The sequence below is a fragment of the Octodon degus genome, unplaced genomic scaffold, assembly GCF_000260255.1.
Source record: "Octodon degus isolate 3935 unplaced genomic scaffold, OctDeg1.0 scaffold00061, whole genome shotgun sequence".
Classification (NCBI taxonomy): Eukaryota; Metazoa; Chordata; class Mammalia; order Rodentia; family Octodontidae; genus Octodon; species Octodon degus.
In genome coordinates, this window is record NW_004524637.1 from 9,292,140 (window position 1) to 9,313,237 (window position 21,098).

At 42.0% G+C, this 21,098-nt stretch overlaps 1 protein-coding gene and 1 pseudogene across 2 annotated transcripts in view; one reads left to right on the top strand and one right to left on the bottom strand.

Moving 5' to 3' along the window:
- Positions 1-21,098, bottom strand: part of Rims1 (regulating synaptic membrane exocytosis 1) — a 496,751-nt gene that overhangs the window by 51,344 nt on the left and 424,309 nt on the right. For both annotated transcript variants that reach the window (XM_023718668.1, XM_023718669.1), the window contains one exon: positions 14,492-14,727. In XM_023718668.1, coding sequence (XP_023574436.1) covers positions 14,492-14,727 — 236 coding nt within the window. The remainder of the gene's footprint in view (positions 1-14,491; positions 14,728-21,098) is intronic.
- Positions 6,687-7,846, top strand: LOC101575056 (annotated as a pseudogene).

Consider the following 21,098-nt stretch of genomic DNA (forward strand, 5'->3'; position numbering starts at 1 on the left):
TTTTAAGTGTCCAGTTTTCCTAGTAGAGTCGATTGTTTCTGCTCCATGATTTGTGTTTCTAAGAGTGAGTTCTGAATGGAGAACAGCCAGCTAAGCTCCAGCTTCTTTGGGAAGCAGGGCACTCCAATGGCTGTTCCTGCATACAGTGAAACACAGAACTCTGGCTAAAATGTCATTTTGGTAACCGAAGTAATTCCCAAAGCCCCACTATGTGGCAACTCATTCAATCTCCTAAGAGAAAGCATCCGTGAAGTTGGTGACTTTCCAGCTTGTTGTGCAGAGGAACTGGACAAGAATGTTTTCTCTCCCATTCATTTCTACAGGAACCGAGCTGGTAACATGTTCTAAGCATCTGGTTTTCCTGGTAGAGCTGATTGTTTCTGTTCCATGGTTTGAACTATCACCAGAGATAGAGTCACAGTCGTCTTATGCCTCGAACACATTTAATACACTGATTTTGTTCCTTCAAAGCCTGAGACAAAAATTAATTTTAAAATTTAACTCTATTTGAATCAATACATTTTGTTTTTCTGACAAGACAATCTGAAAGGATATCTACATCTGAGAGAAACTCAGAATTTATAGTGCAGAGCAAGGAAAAGAACAAAAATAGAGCAAGTGGAGTGTGTTTGAAAATACTGCCCCTTATTAGGGTATCCATGCAGCGGATGAGTTACCAGAGTGCAATTGCAGCTCTATTAACAGTAGTGAATGCCTAAGCCAGACAGCAACAGTAAATAAAAGAGCCCATGCTTACATTCATCTGACGGTTTTGCGGCCCGGAGATTCACTCCTGGCACCGTTTTTTGTGCTTAGGAAACAAAGAACATGAAACATTACGTTCCCCAGAGTGCTCTGCTGGTGCCACTACACAAGTCAACTAAAGGAGGAACAGATAAAGAATTTAGGTTTCATCAAGTTTTTGATCCATAGTGGTGTCCATTTCTGAAATTTTGGGTGGGGTATGTACCCTTTGTTAAGAATATTTCACTCCTATCCCCAGTGATCAGCAGATTCAAGATTTTTTCTTTTTTTTTGCATTTGGTACAAGGCCTACAGGGTCTACAGGGTCTCACTATGTAGATCATACTTGTAGTGGTTCTCTGGTTTTCAGTCTCCCAAGTGTTAGGATTATAGGCATGTGCCATCATACCCAGTCTCAATCCTGGCTCAGCATGCCCTGGGGGCAGGGCCAGCACAGCAGCTCTGGGGATAAAACCCTGGCAGTTATGCTCTGCCTAAGCAGTTGTTTTAGTCTTCTGAGCTATCTGGCTGGCCCTCCCAAAAAAAATTCTTATAATCTTTAAAGAAACTCTCTCAGCCTCCCTTTACTGCAGCTAGAATCTTATTTTTATAAAGTGAAAGGAAGAAAATCTTCATAAAAAGGAACTTGCAGTAGAAGATCACAAGATAGAGAATATCTTGTTAGACTTGACTGTTTGCAAAGAGAAAAAATCAAACCTGGGTGAAGTTAAGACATTTACTGACTAGAGGTCAATAAAGTATGATTTTCTGGAAGGTACTTACTCAAGTTATTTTATGATTTGCTTTACTGATATGAGTTAAGGCTAGCACTGAAAAAAAATTCAGCACACAAGGATTTAATAAATTTAATAGTTTAGGCATTTTCTTGGCACAATTGTTTTTTTTTTTTTTTTTTTTTTTTTTTTTTTTTTAAGAACGATGAGAATTTCAAAGTAATATCCTAAACCTACTGGAAAATCAGCTTAGGTAACCGAGATCCCTTGGGTCTGGAGTGTACTACTAACACTGCACAATGGATCGAAGCCAGTTGTGTAGATTCTGTCTAGGATTTCTTCTTGAAAAATCTGTGACATGCCTTGGAAACTCAGAAGTCCTTATTAACCTATTTCCAAATTACACATGCATCTGTCTCTCCAGGTCTTCTCAGAACACTTGTATTATTGTAGATATAATCTTGTGGAATAATAAACAATAGTTTTAACTGCACTGCTGAATCTATCATAGTTGAGTCTCTTGGGTATAATGCCCAAATTATTTGGTTTTATAAAAGGGATCGCCAAATGAAAAATAACAGTCTTTTAGAAACATATCCAGAATAATAAAAGGATTTGATCCCGGCCTTGGGAAAAGGTATTATGAGTAGACAAGAGGAGGCCGGGGTGAAGGAGAAATTTTCTCCAAGGAGAGTACACACACTTCCAAAGAATCAAACTAAATAGTAATTAGCATCCCAAGGCCGAGGAATTTATCTTACTTCACGCATCTAAACTTTAGGCTGGGATGTTACGGGACAGTAGAGCACACTAAACTGCTTTGAGAAACTACTTTTCCAATGACTTGTGCTATGCAGACTCCACCCCAATGTCAGCTCTTCTCAGAAGTGCATTTATTTGTGCCGGTTCACTGACAACTCTCCTTCACCTCTTTCCTCACTCTGGCCACTGGTTCTTCCCCCATCCACGTGGAGTTATCTTGGGAGCCCTGGCTCCCACTTCCTGAACTCTCAGGATTCCTCCTGGAAGGCACTTCGAGGCATTCCAACTGCTTCTTCTCTATCAAGCACAGGGAAGAATCAACGTTGCTTCTCTTTAGGAACAAACTTGCACCCCTGAATTGCCTCCTGTGTGCTCTGGAACTTTGCCCCCTTGTTTTTCCAACTTCTTCCTCTAGAAGTGTTTTCTCCACACTTCCTCCTGAAAAACTGCTCAGATCTCTTATCCTGAGACAGACAGACAAACAAGACAGATGCACGCACACACACTATTTCAGTACTTTCTCATCGTACATAGAGTCTCTAGTACATAAAAATGCTTCAAAGATACTAGAGTGGGAGAACGTCTGATCGTGTTAACTCTTTTACTTCCTCATGCTAAACTTTTGGAAAAAGTTCCCAACCATTGCTCTACTTACCTTTCTTGCCCTCCCTGGTCCACCCTTGGGGTGCTGCGGCCGCCTCCCTCCATCTGGGTGGGGACCTTCCAGGCCGACCTGTCGGGTCCCCTGTAGGACACCTCTGTCCTAGCCCTTTGTGTTCCTAATGAAAGTCAACTGTGGTTCCAAAGCGGAGATGGGAAGCCTGGTGGTCAGAGCGGGGGTGGTGGCAGGTGACACCGTGAGACCAGGGGGCCGCAGGCCTGCAGCGCCTGTGCCCAGGGAGGCACACGCTTGCTCGGCCCTCAGCGGTCGACTGAAACTGGTGACCAGGAAAGCACCACACAGACCCTGACCCGAAAGGTCTGCTCTGGGCCCTCCCCGCATCCCTCCGAGGTCCTCCGAGTGCTCTCCACACTTCCCTGAGCTGACCCTGGATCCAGGCTCGCCCTGTCTCCTGCGGAGTCCGCCCTCGGTTGCTCCTTCCCCTGAGCTCGCTCCTTCCTCTTCAGGGTGACCTCCGCGGCTCCCCGCGCCCTGCTCCGTCTGGGGCGTAGCCATCAGGCTCTGTTCACGCCTTGTCCTGTCCTGCACCCGCTTCCAGCTCACGCCTCCAGGGATTCACAGGTGTCGTGTCCCGCGCGGAGCTGCTGGGGGCTGCACCCCACCGCGCTCGCATCCTCACTCTCCAGCCAGCCAGCTGCTGTGGACCCTTCACTCGAGGCGAACTGTGAGCGCATGGACGGGGATTCACTTACTGAAATACATGATTCTCTTCCAGCATTTTCCTCCACTGCATACAATTTCAGTCTTTTAATCATTTCTCAGGGGCCAGGGGTTCGATACCTGGGCCTGCAGTGCCGGCGCCACCTCCAGGGGTGAGATTGAGACTGGGTGCAGTGACGCTCCTGTAATCCCAGCTCTTGGGAGGCTGTAAACAGGTGAATCACTAGGAATCCGAGCTAGTAGTGCGACCCTGCACACCCTGTAGACCCTTCCCTACAAATACAAAATGATGATAATGATAATAATAATAATAATAATAATCTATGCCTTTCGCCACAGTGACCATTGAAGAGCAGTAGCCACAAGCCTCCGCTGTCACACGGCCACGGGCCTCAACAAGGGTCACAAGGTGACTGAGAATGTGAGCAAACTGAGACACAGCTGCCCTCACTGACGCCTCACCAAACACACCAAGCTCTTGCTCAACATGATCCGGGAGGTGTGCGGCTTCGCCCCCTACAGCGGAGTGCCATGGAGCTGCTCAAGGTCTCCAAGGACAAGCGCGCCCTCAGGTTCATCAAGAAAAGGGTGGGGATGCCAAGAGGAAGCTTGAGGAGCTGAGCAATGTGCTGGCCGCCATGAGGAAGGCAGGGGCTGAGAAGGACTGAGCCCCTCTGGAATAAAGCTTTGCAGAAAATAATAATAATTAATAATTTCTATACAATTATTTTATGATTCCAATCCTCAGATTTTTGCTAGAAAACAGCAGCACCCAGAAGGTGGTGACTTTGGTCTTTTCCAGAATCCTGAAGTCTAAAACATATAATGCAAAAGGTGCCAGATTAGCAAGAGAAAAGGAGACTTTTTAGGGCATTAAGACCAGGAGTGGGGTGCAGCTGTACAGATCCAGGCCCCTGCTCCATGTTATAACACAAAAAGAGAGAGAATATATGTCAGGAGATTACTGTGCTTGATTTTTTTTTTTTTTTAGGTTCAGAGTCTCCTGCTCAGAGAAAACATGGCTGTTTTACAAGGTGTTCCATTATTCTGTTATATGTGCACATGTGAGGTATTTTTCCATATAAATAAATACCTGTTTGGCTCATGGGAAAAGTCTCCAAACTTCATGTCTGCAGCAAAGAGATGGTGAAGTCAGAAGGCTGAATCTCTGACTTTAGCAGGGAAAAACGCCGCTGAACATTGAAATGGCAGAGGAGCTTAGAGTCACAGGGGTCCGAAGCAGGGCTCTGAGGGGAAGGCTCTGGGTGAGGAAAAGGTATTTTGTGGACAGACATTAGAAAGATACAGATGATCTATTATTCAAAAAGCACAGAAATGATTTTTTTTTTTTTTTTGGTGGAACCTGGGATTGAACTCAGGCCCTTGCACTTGCCAGGGAAGCGCTTATTCCACTGAGCCATCTCCCTGGCCCCAGAAATGGTCTTTAGTACATTCTGAGCACATCATACCAGACCCCAGATTATTTGAAAATTATAAAACAGCTTTGCAGTATTTTCCATGGTCAGAGTCTAATCACCAGGCCCTTCCAGTGTGCAGGAAAAATATTATTTGAACAAAACTCTATAGTTGTGGATGGTACAAGGGACAACTTTACCGAATGGTGAGAACTCATCTATAAGCTTTGTGCAAGCCCTCCTCTGGAAGCGGCAGAGCTCCGTAATTTGTCCTAGGTGACCTCTTTGCTCACATAGAAATGGCACAGCTTTTGTTAAGTTGGACATTTAGCTTTACATTTTTCTCATTCAGTAACGTGTTTTGTGTATCTTTCAAGTGTGTATAATTTCTTTTTACTAGGGATAATTCAATTTCTTAAAATACCTACTGTGCCTGCCAGAGTACTCCAAAATGGAGTAATTTATAATTTATAGAGCTGTTTCATACCTACAGGCATTTTTTTTTTTCATAAAAGCAAGAAGTCTTGTCCAAAAATGGAGTCTCAGATGCACGGCGTATATTCCACCTGACATCTGACCCAGACTACCTGTTTTTTGAGTTGAAGAAGGTATCCAGTAGAATGAAAGAAACCTTCTGCAGCACTCTAGGAGTCATGCATATTTATTCTACCTATCCTGGGAGAAGAAACACTCCCTATCTTCAGGTATAATTATGTGTCTTCCTCTGCTCAGACAAGGCCTTCCTGTGTTGTCTTTCTGATTTACGTTTTTGAAGGTTGGCCTTAACTTCTCAAGAAAATCTCAAAACTACATAAGTGAATCACACCCTTTTCTGTGCTTCCTCTGTCACTAACCTGTCACTTGGGTGTTTGTCTTCGCCAGCTGGCATAGGTACATGTGACTTGCGCTACTGCATTGCGATTGCTGGCGGCAGGAGCAACATGCCACCCATGCCTTGATTCCCAGTCCTCCTCCATCCTTTGCCCAACATGAGCCTACCATGACAGTCCATGTCCCACCCACACATACTTTCAATAATACTCATTACATGGGATTTCAATTTTCCCTTTTGGCTCAGTGGTCAAAAGCATGGGCTCTGCCTGAGACAGGGTGGGCTTCAGTGGGGGTCAGACAGTAGCACACACTCACAGTCCTAGCTATGAGGGAGAAGGGTCACTGCGGCTCCACATTACAGGCTTGCCTGGGCAACGTGAGATTATATACCAAGATCCCAAAGAAACAAAAGCAATAAGTAAATTCAGCTCCAAGCACTTATTATGGGAGTTGGAAAAATTACCAATCTCTCTATGCCTTTGTTTCTTCAACTTCAAAACAATAATGATCAGCAACACAATATAAGCGTGACTGAAGTCACCTTATATGAAAGCACTCTACACAGAGGTAGCTCAACAGTACATGGAAGTGTTTATAGACAGGTCACTAGGTTGGCTTTATTCATTCAGAGGAATGACGACTCGTCATTCCCATGCTAACAACATAATTTCGAAAGTGTAGTTAAGACTTATTCTCGAGGGGCCGGGCTGGCACTGCTGCTAGAGATGCTGTGGAACTGTGACGGCGTTAGGAATCCGGGAGCTCTGCCCTGAAGACACCGGGATACAGTGAATGCAAAGGACAGAAGAGTTAGATGACACAGACCACTGAATTTCTTTGTTTGGAGAACATGTTATGAATCCTTTCTGGAGCATGTCTACAAGCTCTGTACGCAAACGTTCTGATGGCGAAGAGAAGACATTAGCAGGGGATGTGAAAAGCAGTCCTCCAAGAACAGCACCAAAAAAAACAGCTGCCTTCTATTCCCAAAAATGCACTACCCATAACTAAGCCTATGACTCCTGCCCCAGCAGCACAATCAACAAATGGCACACATGCTTCTTACGGCCCCCTCTACCTGGAATACTCTCTGCTTGCAGAATTTACCTTGGCTGTGAAGCATTAGTTACCGGGAGTCTATGTGCAGCCATCCTACCGCTCTGCATTAATGTAGTTTGGAGTAATATTCATACGGCCTGGGCTTTATCAAGATGGCGTGCTTAAGTTCACAGTTTACATCCCTGATAACTATCCAGATGGTGACTGTCCACGCCTGGTGTTTGATATTCCCGTCTTTCACCTGCTAGTTGATCCCACTTCAGGTGAACTGGACGTGAAGAGAGCATTTGCAAAATGGAGGCGGAACCATAGTCATATTTGGCAAGTATTAATGTATGTGCAAGGAGAGTTTTCTACAAGATTGATACAGCAAACCCCTTAAATCCAGAGGCTGCAGTACTATATGAAAAAGATGTTCACCTTTTTAAAAGCAAAGTGGTCAACAGTGTTAAGGTGTGCACGTCTCATTTGTTTGAACAACCTAAAATAGAAGACCCGTATGTAATTAGTTTTTCTCCATGGAATCCTTCTGTACATGATGAAGCCAGAGAGAAGATGCTGACTCAGAAAAAGCCTGAAGAACAGCACAATAAAAGTGTTCATGTTGCTGGCCTGTCATGGGTAAAGCCTGGCTCAGTACAACCTTTCAGTAAAGAAGAAAAAACAGTAGCAACTTAGGAGATGCTGACTCTGGGCACCATGCACTTTCCTGCTGGACTCTGGCCCGATGGCGAAGGACTGCCTGAAGAGTAAATGATGTGAACAATGACTGGATATCGCTGTTGCCCACCTAAGTGTAGGTTCTAACAGCAGGTTTCAGAAACCTCTCTTTCAGTAATGCATTACTTCTGTTGGAAGCGTCTTAGGGTGGTTGTCTAGATCAGTACTCCAAATTATTGGGGATCTTGAGGCTTAAGTATTTTTCTGAATATAATGCTAAAGGTAAGTTGCATTCACTTAAACTAATAGAGCAGACCGAAATCAGCACTATTTAATCGTTTTAAATCTGTGGCTTCAGTTGTACATATGGTAGGATATGAAGAAGACAGGTATAGAGAGAGCAGATTCCAGAGCTTAGCACTTTGAAGTGGAAGATTGTTTGAATTTCAGTCTCCAGCCTACTGTCTCACGGATTTACAAACTGCTGTCTCTAAGAAACAGAAGAATGAGAGGAAACCAGAACGCCGTTCATAGTTGCTTTTTTAAAAAAGAAAATTACTTACTGTATTTTTATGGCAGGAGGGAGAAAAAAAAATGTTAAAATGGTTTCTTAATGAAGTCAGATATTTAAATGATGAATGACTGATGTATTTAGTAAAGACAAAATAAACCAATAAATGATTAAAAAAAATTGTTCTCCACAGAGTTGTGGCCCTTCTCAAAAATCCCTTTGTTTATTAATAAAGAGAGAATCGCCACTTGTAGAATATCACGCAGTTAGTACAGGGCATGCGTTCCTGTACTGCAGATGTTAGCCCACCGAAGCAACATGAACCACAATCCGTTACACTTCACAGCCTGGCCTGCAGGTTACATGAACAGTCCTTCAAGTCCAGAATAGCCCTGGCGCAGGTGCTTTTCCTTTAAGCCCCCCTCTCCTTTACTACGTTATCCACCTTTCGACCTAAGGCAGCTACTGTCTGGTCCATAGGATTTTTAGCTCTGTGCTTGGTGGGCTGTCACCATAATTAGTCTTCCCACCTTGATCATTCTGTGAAAACTGCTTGCTATGTCACTCCGCCAGTTAAAGAAAAATATTATATTCTTAAAAGCGAGTCCGACTTGCACTATGGGTCATGTCTACGCAATTTTTAAAAAAATTAACATTACTTAGAATTGAAATTATTCTGTAAGACTTAAAATACAAGTAAGAACAGGAAATTATATAATTTGATCTATAAAATAATATATACTGAAAGCATAGCAAATTATGTGTTTCTGTACACAATATTATATATGAATTACTTATATAATGTTCTAGGCTCTTCAATTGGTGGAAATAAATTTTACTTGATTTTGGACAGAGATCAAACATACTCTCTCAAGTATGCGTGCGGCTATAAAAGTGAAGACAGAACACAACGCGCTTGGTATTTCTCGTTCTGAGCAGAGCTAACCTTCATAAGTGCCTCGGATTTGGCCATTAATCTGTCATCCGTGAAGGTAAAGTGGAGAGGATTGCTAATCTGCAGCCTCTGAGGGTAGATTGAAAAGATGATCCTGTAAGAGAAGCCCTGAAATGAAGACTTCATTTTTTATATTGAAGCACAATTAAACATTTCAAGCAAAAGAGTCTGTTGATTCCAGAGCACACAGCTTGTTCCAGTCGGCAAATAATGTTGCTGTCTCCTTCAAACCATTGGTAAACTGATGACAATGTTTCAAAATTCCCCATAACTACTCAGACACTTGCAGGAATCATGGACATAATTTTTCAGTTGGAGATTAAGGGGTTCATTTCAAAGCGAACATATTCAAATGAATCAGACTAGTGTTTCCTAAAAATGACGTACACCAGAAAGTTTAACTGAAAGAACAGAGTAAAGAAAAGTTTAGTACAAGATACAGGCCGGAAATAGTTATTCTCCTGTCATCTTTTAGGAGTGTGGTTTTTTTTTTTTTTTTTTTTTTCTTTTATGTATCTGGTAAAGGATCTCACTACACAGATCAGACTCGTAGTGATCCTCCTGTTTTCAGCCTCCCCGGTGCTGGGATCACAGGTGTGCGCCACCACGCCCAGACTCGGTGGGTGGCTCAGTGTCCCTGGGAGATGGGGCTGGTACGGCATGCAGGATGGGGGATGGAACTCTGCACTCTGTCTGTGGAGCTATCTCACCCGCCCAGGAAATTCTGCTTTGCTTTTTTTCCATTAAAAAAAAAAAGTTTAGAGAACTTTTTTTTTTTTTTTTTAAAGCAACTCTTCCACAAGTTTCTAACTATCAAAAGTGTAGTATTTCTTTTCTTTTTTCTTCTAGGGAAGGGTCGATAGGGTGTTCAGGGTCTCACTACTTGATCGGATTCATAGTGATCTGCCTGCTTACAGCCTCCCAAGAGCTGGGATTACAGGTGTGCTACCACGCCCAGTCTCAATTGCCATCTCAGCATGCCCTGGGGTGGGGCTGTCACAGCTGGCCCAGGGGATCAAACCCCCCAACCCCTGCGCCTGTTTGCAGGTGATTTAATCCGCTGAGCTATTTGACCGGCACCAAAAGTGTATTGTTTCTGAAGGCAGGCCTGGAAATTTAGACATGGGAAAAAGCCAGCTGAGGCAAAGTGCACTATCCACGAGGAGCTTTTGAGGATTCATTAAAATGAAGGGGTACTGTTCTGCTTGAGGAAGAACCCCAAATAGTGATCTGACGGTAAGAAACAAAGACTGAGTCAATCACAGTTGAGATTTCTGAAAACAAGAGATTTTGAGCTTTTGTAGAATTCCCAGAGGAGTGAGGAATTCTAGCTATTGCTGAAGGAAAAAAAAGTAAAAGTCACAAGCATAAGAATGTAACAGCAAGGTCACGAGTTTGATCCCTGGTACTGCAAAAAGACAACAACAACAACAATTATATATATATATGTGAGAGATTTCCACAGTGGATGCAACAGTACACACTCCCACCAAGAGTGGAGAAGGGCTCCTTTCTCCCCACAACCCTGCCAGCATTTGTTATTGGCTGACTGCTTGATGATAGCCGCTCTTTCTGGGGCGAGATGGAATCTCAGTGCTGTCTTAATTTGCATTTCTCAAATGATCTGTTAGACACTGAATCTGTAAAGAAGGACCAGAGTGTACAAAAGGAATTGCGTAATGGGAAGAAATGGTTCAAAAGAAAGAACTGGGGAGTTGGGAGGGGCAAAGGAAAGAAAGGAAAAGGAAAGCAGAGAGTCCATGCTCTTAAGTGAAATAAATTTGACACGCATGTTTAAATATCACATTGTTTCTCTGGTGTGAGAGAGTGATAGGGAAAATAAGGACCAAAATATAAAACATACGAGGGGACAGGAAGAAAATATTCAAATGGAGAAGGGAAGAAGGCATGGGAAAGGAGGAAAGGGCAAAGAAAAAATGAGATGAAAAGGAAGAAAATATAAACAAAGCTTTTGTAAATAAGGAAGGGAAGAAGGTTGACGAGAGGGAGGGGACCGAGGGCAAGAGAACCAAGATCTACCTGGGACAGGTACCAACTTCCTCTCATGAGTTCAACCATTAAGCATATCTAAAATACATCAATAATTTTTTTTTTTTTAAAAAGAATATAAGAAAGGGCTAGGGAGATTGCTCAGCAGTCTAAGACCCTGCCTGGCAAGTGCAAGGACCCAGGTATGATTCCTGGTGCCATATGACATGTTGGTCCTGAGCTTGTTGTACCAGCCACTGAAACCGGGTATGGTGGTGCACACCTGTAATCCCAGTGCTGGGGAGGCTGAGACAGGAGGATCACTATGAGTCCGAGCTGTGCAGTGAGACCCTGTATGAGAGAGAGAGAGAGAGAGAGAGAGAGAGAGAGAGAGAGAGAGAGAAAAGAAAGAAAAAAAGAGAGAGAGAAAGAGAAGAGACAGAAAAGGCATGCTGTGGCTGTGCAGGGGTGGTGACTGAGGATTACCAGCATTTGGCATTTGCCTTAGAAGAACAAGAATGAAATATAAGGGTAGGTTATGGAATAAAAGTTAAAAGTTATGGTGTAGAAAGATAATCATAAAATTTTATACCTAGAAAGTTTGCAGGAAGCCGAACAGGGCAACCCACCATGTAATCAACAAACTGAGGCACAAAAGAAGGCCAAGTGCGCTGTGGGGCAGAGCCATGATGACACCCTGCCTTCATGTCCAACGTCCCTTTTGTACCCATGCATTGAGCCTAACATCAGAAAGCTCGATATTCCCTGGAAGTTATTAACAAAGCAATTTCTGGGAAGGTAGTTATTAACTGAACATCCACACATGACCATAACTGAGATAAAATTTAAATTAATAAATAAAGGGGGGCTGAAAGTCTCCACAGTAATCAATCAAATCTATTACCTATAAAGACATACCACAAGTATAATTCTTATTTAAATCACACACACCATAGCATACCAAAGCACACCACACACCATACCACACCAATCCAATCCAATCCAATGCAATCCAATGCAATGCAATCCAATGCAATCCAATCCAATGCAATCCAATCCTCTTGTATTTTGTTCAACTGCAGAAAGGGGGAAGGGGAGGGAGCAGGAAAAGGAGAGAGAGAGAGAGAGACAGAGTAAGAGAGAGAGCGAGCGAGCGAGAGAGAGAGAGAGAGAGAGAGAATGAGAGATAGGGAAGATGATAATGCATCTCCTAAGCCTGCTGTAGCTGACACAGGAAAGGCCCTGTGGCATCAAAGAACTTTCCAGTTACTTCATCTTCGTAATGAAGTATTTTGAAGATGATGTCGAAGCATTTGCACAACCCACCTTGTAGAGTGTAAAGACCTCAAATCCAGTAATGAGGAAGCACCGCCATGAAAGGAAACAGAACAAATAAAAAATGTCTCCCACTCTCACTCTGAAGTAAGTCTGGCACTACATTACAAAGCTTGGCTTCAACAGTGAAAAGAACAGCTTGCCTTACTGGAATGGCGAATGCTAGTTAATCTAGGAGAACTCTAATCCTGTAACTTTTGAAATAAAATTCTTTGTGGAGAAACTGCTGGATGGACTAACTCCATTTCTAAATGGCTCTAGATTTCCAACTTCTACTCTGTCGAGACAGCTAGTAAATGTGTAATCTCGAATGTGGAAACATAGTATTGTCTTCCTAGTGTAAGAAGCTGAAAGAGTACATAACACCCAAGATGGACAATAGATATTGTGAAATGGAAAGAAACTGTTCAAAAGGAAACAGAAACTGGAATGGGGGAAGGAAAAAAGAAGGAAGAGGAAAGAAAAAAAATATACATGTATACATGCATACACAGGATAGTTAAGACAGACATACTACCAACTGCAATTAGCTCACTGAAAGGATAGGTATACACTTATATTGTTTGACCTTTTTTTAATGCCTGTATCTGGTATGATGAGCAACTACTTTGAATATAAAAATATACAATGTACCAAACATTGCTGCTGTTCTACAATTGTGTTTTCAAATTTTATACCACTGTTTGTATTGTTTTCCTTCTCTCTAAAATAAAAAAATGGCGCCAGCCAAATAGCTCAGCAGACTAAAGTGCCTGCTCAGGCAGGTGCAGGGACCAGGGTTCAATCCCTGGTGTGCCATGCTGGGCCCCGCCCCTGGGGGCATGCCGAGATGGCAACTGAGACTGGACGTGCTGGCGCGCACCTGTAATCCCAGTGCTTGGGAGGCTGAAAACAGGAGGTTCACTGTGAGTCTGATCTGTGTAGTGAGACCCTGTAGAACCTGTACTAAACACTTAAAATAAATAAATAAATAAACAAAATAAACAAGTAATTATGCCTTTTTATTTTTTAGGTAGTATGAATCAAACTCAGGGCCTTGCACTTGCCAGGCAGGTGCTTATGCCACTGAGCTATCTCCCCAGCCCTCTACACATTTTAATTTTAGAAGTCTATGTACTCAGTGTCTGCCTCTATCAGAAATGGTTAGAATATGGTTGTAAATTTAACATGTTTGGCTTTCCTATGTCAGTTACTGTAGCAGATAGAATAACTTAAACTGTACATTAATGTACAACATTTAAGGTTTAATTTTACAGATGAAAAAGATTATCTTTGCAAGGTAGCCAGAGAGGGGAATTAACACACAGTTAATACACAGCAATAAATTTACTGGACTTAAAAAAACAATAAAATAGGTACTTTCCGAGTGCTAGAGAGCAAGGAAAAGAGCTTTTTATATCAGTAAATACTGTAACAGAAAAACAAGACCCTGCATTAAGGAACGGGAGAAGCAGCTGTCAGCCACGGGGACACGGTGCCGACGCCTAAGCGGTTCGCTCTTCCACTTACCTTGGGCTTCCCATACGTGGAGCAGAGGGATGAATTAGGAAATGCGTACGCGAGCCTTACGCAACGCTGAGTAGCGTTTTAGTCTAGTTTATCCCATAAAGACTGCGTTTGCTTTTTTTTGTATATACCTTCGAGATATAAAGCTTTTAAGATCTATAAGTAAAGAAAATGAGTGAAACACAGATTCGCTGGAGAGCACTACTCCTCGCATGAATTCCCCGGCCCACTTTTCTACAGTACAACCGCTCCCGGGCTTTCCCTTGCATGGAAACCGTTACAAGAGCAGCTCTATTATGTTCATGCGGTGCCTTGCGGAGCGTGTTTCAAGTTGCACAACTGACCTTCTTTTCTAGAAAAAAACCAGAGCCTGGATGACAGGTGACTCGATTATGGAACATTTTGAAAAGGGGCATCCTGTTGCTTTGCTTGCGCATGAATGCGTTCGGACCCCAGTACTTCTTTGCATTTCCTTAAAGACGGCCTTCGAATCTATTACCTTGAAGGCGAATACCAGATCACCCTAGAGACCCATAAATACCTCCTTCGGAGCAGCGCTGCACAGCAAACAAAGCCGCACTGGGGCCTCCCGAGGCCGTCCCTTTCCCGGCTGGGAGGAGGGCGGCGCCGCGGCAGCCCGCTCACCTGTCTGGCTGAGCTGCGACGTGCTCCGGCTGCGCCTGGACACGATGGCCACCACCTTGGCGCTCAGGCTGGACCTGCGCTTCTTGCCGCCCGCGCCCACGCTGCCCACGGCCGTGTCGGACTGGCTGCCGTCGTTGTGCTCCAGCGTGTAGATCTCCCCGCTCAGGCTGCTGCTCTTCAGGATGGCTCTGCCGGAACCGCCCATCCGTCTGCCTTGCATTTTGGGGGTAAATGAACTATATTTACAAAGTAAAAACATATACGCAACCATAAATCACAGGTCGGCCAAACCGAGACACTCAACCTAGCTGATTTCTGAAATAATCCCAGGCACTTTTTTTTTTCTTTTTTTTAATGTAAAGGGGAAAAGCCAGAGGAGGAGAGGGAGAGGGAGGAGGGGAGGGGGAGGGGAGGGGGCGGGGGGGGGGGAGCAGTTGCACACTACAAACCCTTTAAGGTCACACCCCCACCCTCCAGCTCTTTCCAAGGGATGTCTTCACACAATCACATTTCCACAGAGTAACCTCTAGATTTTTAAAATACAGTCCAAAGCAGCACAATTGTTCATACGAGGTAAAAGTTACCGAATGCCTCTCTTCGTATGTATCTGCTCCAAATATCTGCAAAAGCTAAGTTACATGGCCCTTACCATACGTGCCTAGACAGTGGTCCCTCTCTTACTATTGTGGCGGTCACGTTCCAGGCAACCCCGTGATAAGTGAAAATCAGCAAAGTAGCGACGTCGTATTTATTTTAGTATTCAAATATATTGTAAGGCCTTAGAAACCCTCCCCACACTCTTATAACCTTTCCCACACTTTTAAAAACACTTCTAATGTTCTTAGCAATTTTCTAAACTCGTACACCTGTGTAATTTTAACAACAACTGTACACTGTACGATACTGCGAAATCCCACGATATAGCGAATGATCTGGGATAAATAATTTAGATTCAATATTTTTCAAAGCCTGTGAATCACTGAGTCTGCAAAAGTCGAACCGCGAAATAGCGAGGGACGACTGTGTAGACAAATATGGGCTAACACAGAACCTTGTAACAGTGATGAGGATGCTTAACGTGTAAGTCACAAAAAATCTTAGTTTTATGGAAAATCCTGGAGTTGTGTCCATGCTTGTGGTCATGTAGATGCAAGATAAACGCTCCATTAGTAAGCTAAAGTGCACAGGAGGGCAGGACTGGCAAAGTTTAAAAGCTGTGGAAAAAGACAACACTAATCTTTGTTATCTTTAGTGGATTATGCGTTCAAAATCTGCACTTCCACTTGACAGGAATGATTTAGATCTTTTAGTTCTCTGCTACATTTCTTTACAGGGTCTACCTCAAAAGTCCCAATAATCATAGGGCTTTTTGGTTTATTGCAATAAGCTTATCAATGCAAAACTTAAGATACTTACATCGCCGATCATTTTGTTATACATTTTATATAGCCCCTTTCCAAATGCTAATGAGGACAGTATTACGTATGACCAGTCCAAAACTGGTTCTTGTGGGATTTGTATCCTGAACTCTTAACAACCTGCCTTGGTTTTGAAAAATGTTACATTTTCTTTTGTGTCCTCAGCAATTCATGTCAATCTAAATCTACGGCCACCTTCAGTACCAACCTACTGCTTGCTTTCACAGTAACTTTCCTAGAGAAATCTGATGGAGGATCTCCAGAGATGTCGAGATGTGGTCTATTTTAGAGTCACAACACTCATGCAAAATCAAAAACTCGCAGCTTAGAAATCAGCTGTCTTTTATCGCTCACAAATCTTCAGCGCAGTTTCCCCAATGACTAGTCAAAATCTCTTTCTGAGTACTTCGCCCTTTGCAGAAATGCTTGTACAAATTAACATGCTCCTTCATGCTGCTCGCTGCTTCCATAATGCTGGAATTCCACTACAGATCAGAATTTGCATTTTTACATTATTTCACATAAAAGACACTATTAGAAAATAGGAAACAACGTTCCTTAGGCTACAAAGTTGAACAGGATTGGGAACGTCTTTTATCATCCTTATATAATGAAAATGTTTTAAGGAGCTGCGAAGGTTCATAGCCTTCTCATGGATATTTACTTAGAGCAATGCAGTGAAAATCAATTTTGATACACGACCCCCCCCCCCAAGGAAGTATGTGTTTAGGTCCGCAAGTCATTTTCACATACAGTGTGTGTAGCTTCCCTCAGAACTTAGCATATTATTTTATTGGGTGAGAAACTGCGAAAACATTTTCCAGCTTCCTGTCTACTCAGCAATCTCATCAGCCAGGTTAATGTAATCGAACGTCATGATTTTATCAGAAATAAACATTCTACGGCCCCTTTTTCTTAGCCTTTTTTCTCCCCTTACATTTCTTGGAAAACAATTCCTATCATTTTTTTTTTTTTCTTCAAAATCCTTTAAGATAGTTTCTTAGGGCCTTTGGCCTTATAAAGTTAGTTCAAATCTCTGCAGCACCATGACTGTTGTCTCCTAGTGGTTTATTTTCTGTTCTGTAAGCAATATTAACATTCTGATATTATATATCAGCACAAATCTCATGTTCTACAGAATGTGTTATAGAACCTTTACCATTGCTGAATGATTTATGAACATATGATAAAATTAACCTTTAAAGTACAAAGAACAGTAACTTTTTTCTTTGACGCTCCCTTTCCCTCAAGCTATTAATCTTTTGATTAAAAATCTCCTCAAAGGGAAGGACAAATAGCTCAGCAGACTAAAGTGCCTGCAAGCAAGCACAGGGCCTGGGGGTTTGATCCCTGGGCCTGCCATGCCAGCCCTGCCCCCAGGGTGAGCTGAGATGGCAATGGAGACTGGGTGTGGTGGCGCACCCTTGTAATCTCAGCTCTTGGGAGGCTGTAAACAGGCGGGTTACTATGAGTCTGACCTAGTAGTGAGACCCTGAACACCCTGTAGAGCCTTCTCTAAAAAAAAAAAAAAAAAAAAAAAAAAAAGAAAAAAAAATCTCAAAGTTACAGACATGGTACTACATCTATATATCTGTAGAAACATCTACATCTATGTATCTACATCCTGTCTCCTTTTTATCTTCTGAATTAATGGGCCAGGCTTTTCTGCACATTTTACTACAGCTTTTGGTTTTTTTTAATACAAAGTCACTAATTCAGTAGAAAGGAAAATCCATCAGGTCATGGCTTTACTGACCTAGAGCATATTACCCAGTTTTAAATTTACCTTCAAAGCTCCAGCGTTTCTCCCAAGGACTGTATGTATGCACATGTGTACAATGACATGCGCGACTACCATCTCTCTGCCTGTCGTCTGTCTGTTCAGCCGTCCACCTACGTGGACAGTCTCAGATCATCCTTAGAACTAGGTTGGCATTTTCTCACTTGTTCTTTAGTGAGCTACTGAGCACTTCAGCATTTGCCAGGTATCTGCTTCTGGTGAGCAGGGGCATTACACTGGATGGGTTCAAGTCCTACCAAAAACTCAAATGACCTTGAGCTAAGCTGTGTTGTCCAAGAAGGGCATATCTGGATTCTCTAGCCCAGACATGATTTTTCTTGGTTTCTAGATTTAATGTTTACATTCTTTGTTTTTTCTAACTCTGGCTTTCAATATGTGTTTTATTTTTCTTTGCTTCTGATGCTTGTCCTTGCAACATCTGGCTCTGATTTTGCTTTGCTTGTGACTAACAGTGCATACTGAACTAGTAGCAGCAATAATAGGGACTCTATCTACAGATGCTTTCTGTTCAATGGCAGACATCAAACTTTGGCAGCCCCTGTGCACCTGCATGTGAGTGCACGTGTGAGTGCGTGCATGCGCGTGCGCACAACACACACACACACACACACACACACACACACACATGCCCTGAGAATATCACTCAGTGGTGCAACGAGTGCCTGGGAAGAATAAGGTCTTGAGTTGAATTCCCAGTACAACACTCCTACCCTCCCCAAAATAAAAACTTGGATAGGAGAGGCCAGAGTCTGATTTGTTAGGCTCTTTGTCTGTCTGTTTGCATCATACTAGAAGCTCACATCAGTCAAGAAAATGTCTTGGGCGCAATGAAAAAATACAGTCCTACAAAGGTTAAGGTTAGCCTTGCTAATTTTGATTCTATGAACAAAACTGAAGCTTTAGTTCTTGTAACAGTTTTCTCAATGGATGATTAAAAATTCTGTTATTTTGTGTATGCTCTGGTGATGTTATCATATCCCAAAGCATCTTATACTTCATAGGATTCCAAATTAAGGGACTGAAGTATTCTCAGTGAAGAAACTGAATCTTTGCCAAATCTTTGAGTGTATAAACCTTTTTAAAAAATATATATATTTAGTATAGGTCTCACTACACAGATAGGGCTCATAGTGATCCTCCTGTTTTCAGCTCCCCAAGCACTGGAATTATAGATGTGTTCCACTACACCTAGTCTCAACTGCAGTCTTAGTGCGCCCTGGGGGTGGGTCCAGCACAGCATGCCAGGGATTGAACCCGGTTCCTGCATTTGCCTAAGCAGGTGCTTTAGTCCACTGAGCTATCTGGTCAGTTCTGAGTGTATGAGCTTTTAAGAAGAAATTATTCTTAAGTAATTTGTAATATGGATGAGTTTTCATGTAAAGAGCTAAATCCACAAAGGGAAATACCAAAGTAATTGGGTAATTTTGGCTGACCAACTTCATGAAAACTACATTTGCAGAGATCAAACACTCAACATTTCTGACGAGGATAGAAAATGATGCCTAGTGTCTTAGAAAATAGTTTTGCATGGGGCCAGGAATATAGCTCAGTAGAATAAGCATCTGCCTGGCAAGCACAAGGTCCTGAGTTCAATCCCTGGTACAACAACAACAAAAAAAAAAAAAAAGAAAAAGAAAAAAAGAAAAGAAAAGAAAATAGTTTTGTGATTTCATTAAAATGGAATATAGTAAAACAGAATTACCATATGAACCAACAATTTCATTGAAAAATTAAAAACAAAGTTACCATGTGATCTATCAATTTCACAACTGAATACATACTCAAGAAATAAACATATACCTACACAAATGCACATATGAATGTTCATATCAGCATTACTCAGAAGAGTCAAGTGTAGGAACAATCAAAATAACCAATCAATTGATGAACACAAGTAAAATATGGTGCAGCCACAAAATGGGATATTATCAACAGTAAAAATGAAAGAAACACTAACTGATGTCACAACATAGATGAAGTTGAAAACATAGTGACATGTCAAAACATTTTGACATGACAAAAACCCAGAAACAAAAGCCTACCCATGGTTCAGTTCCATTGAAATGAAGTGAGTAGAAGTGAAATCCATGAAGACTGAATATCAATCAGCACCCACATCACGTGAGAGGAAGGGAGCTGGGATAACTGCTGGTGGGTGTGGGTTTTGGGGTGTGATTGTAAGAGTTATGTAATTAGGTGACTGTCAAGGGTGCCCAACATGGTGATGGTCCTAAAAGACACTCAACTGTGAACTTTAAAAGTAAATTTTATGGCATACAAATTATATTGCATTTTTAAAAGCACAAGTTTATTTTTCTTACTTTTTATTAATGTGGCATATTATACAATATGAGCACATAATTTTGTTTTATTTGTTAAGATTAGGGATAGTTGTCTCATGGCAGACTAGTTAATCTGAAATCTTTTCCTAAATATCAATATCAGTTTTATTCAATGGATAAGCTAAAATTCATTCCAGTAAGTTATGTAAAATAATACTTCACTGAACTATAATTATGAAAAAAGTCTCTGACATCAATAGTAATCAAACTAGTTAGTGTGCAATTTATATGCAGAACAAATACATGGCTTGCATGTGGTCTAGCATTTCTTCTATGGCTTACATGATATTAGAACTACGGATAGTGAAGGAGGTCAAGGTTGAACATTAGCAGAACTTTAGAAACCTTATACTGATGAGGAAGTGAAGCTGGTGGTAATGATGTTTAGCCCACATTATACATTATAAATGTGAACTGGTATATTTTTAACCATAAAATGGCAATGGAAACTGAAAGTCTACACACATTCAAACAAATTGAAGGCGTCATCATTACTATGACGCAGGACGATTCTACAAAATTGTTAAAAAAGGAAAACCCTGCTAATTTGGACACTGACTGGCCATCAGTGGTAAAATACATACTGATTGCAGCAGTATTAAAATATTAAAAAGTGGGCTGATGCCGTAGCTAAGTGGCACAGTGCCAGCCTGGCAAGTGTAAGGTCCTGAGTTCAATTCCCACTGCCAAAAAAAAAGAAGTATTTCACATTGTGTAATAAATTATGTTATGTAAACAGAAATATATGTTGAAGAATAATTTTTAAATGATGAATAAAAAGGAAACCCGAAGCTCCTTTTCCCTATCATAGACTAAAGAGGCTTACTGTTACTTAGATCTACACAAGTGCTGGATAAGACAAGGCAATCTAATTTGTACTGTAGTTGTTCCATTGTTGCAGTATGAGGTGGCTGGCATAAAATCTGAGAACCAAAGTAGAAGACACAGGCCTAAAGCACCCCTTTCCGAAAGTTTGGATGCTTTCGGCAAGGACGTGAGGGAAGTCTTCAGGGTTTTGGTCTTACACACATTTTCATAGTTGATTT